Consider the following 1,162-nt stretch of genomic DNA (forward strand, 5'->3'; position numbering starts at 1 on the left):
ATGATTAAGTAGAACCTTGTCATGTGGTATATTTCTAGAGATAGGTTCTAATATACTGGAATACCCGGTGGGGAGTGAAATATTGCCACCCTGTAACTCCGTGTAACTTCCTAGTTCCAACAGATCAATATCAGCCATGCTGTTACACCCTGTAATCAAATATCAAACCAATAGCACATCAGCCTGGTGAATAGAAGTGCACGGGTTTGGATCCCAAATGAAGTACCAATCAAGGAAGTTTGAATCTCTGTTCAAATTTATACTTCATCAAATGGAAAAATATTCTAATTTTTATTCCATACATTGCCATTTGTCATTAGATAGCCGATCTTACCACTGGGAGTCAACACAGTGTCAAGGATTTTCTTTGATGTCACCCATTTGATTTACACAGGCCAGTATTTCTTAAAAACTGGATTAACTGAAAACACTTTATGGTAAGGTTGAGTGTTATTAGGTAAGGTAAAAAAAGAATGTTAAAGTTAGGTAAACCAACACAGTGTCGAGGATTTTCTTTGATATCACCCATTTGATTTACACAGGCCAGTATTTCTTAAAAAAAAAAAAAAAATCTTAAAAACTGGATTAACTGAAAACACTTTATGGTAAGGTTGAGTGTTATTAGGTAAGGTAAAAAAAGAATGTTAAAGTTAGGTAAAAGCATCTAATGAGGTGATAATCATGAGCATATTACCTGTTATGCAAGTTTCTCGTTTGAGAAGGCACTGAAATATAAGATGACGTAGGTATCGTTCCTCAGGACTCACTATGTTCCTCAGATAGAGTTCTATCTCTAGATTAATATGTTCTCCTACACTATGGATATCTTCAGGCGGTAGATACTGGGATAGGAAATACTCCTCGCATCTATGCAGGAAACAAATGTATGCCTCGTAGATCTCCTGTGAACACAAAATCAAGTTTACATCAAGGGAGGTTAAAAATAGTATACTAGTGGTTTAAACACTAATAAAAACTGTCCCCATGGGGCCCCAAGGTCCTATCATATCCAAAATTAGCAAATTCCCATTACATATTTTAATAAACATTTCATGAAAAGAGTTTTAAAGGGGCCCCTGAAGAGTTGACCAGGTACAAAATAGAATAAGAAAAAAAAATCCATATGCTGGAACATTTTTGCTCCCATTATCTAATATAAAAA

At 35.1% G+C, this 1,162-nt stretch overlaps 1 protein-coding gene across 1 annotated transcript in view; it reads right to left on the bottom strand.

The window, feature by feature from the left end:
* The window catches only part of LOC103508536 (spermine oxidase), a 13,740-nt gene that overhangs the window by 7,243 nt on the left and 5,335 nt on the right, over window positions 1–1,162 (bottom strand). The window contains exon 3 of the mRNA XM_026823111.1: window positions 695–902. Coding sequence (XP_026678912.1) covers window positions 695–902 — 208 coding nt within the window. The remainder of the gene's footprint in view (window positions 1–694; window positions 903–1,162) is intronic.

The sequence above is a fragment of the Diaphorina citri genome, unplaced genomic scaffold, assembly GCF_000475195.1.
Source record: "Diaphorina citri unplaced genomic scaffold, Diaci psyllid genome assembly version 1.1 scaffold407, whole genome shotgun sequence".
NCBI classification, from domain to species: domain Eukaryota; kingdom Metazoa; phylum Arthropoda; class Insecta; order Hemiptera; family Psyllidae; genus Diaphorina; species Diaphorina citri.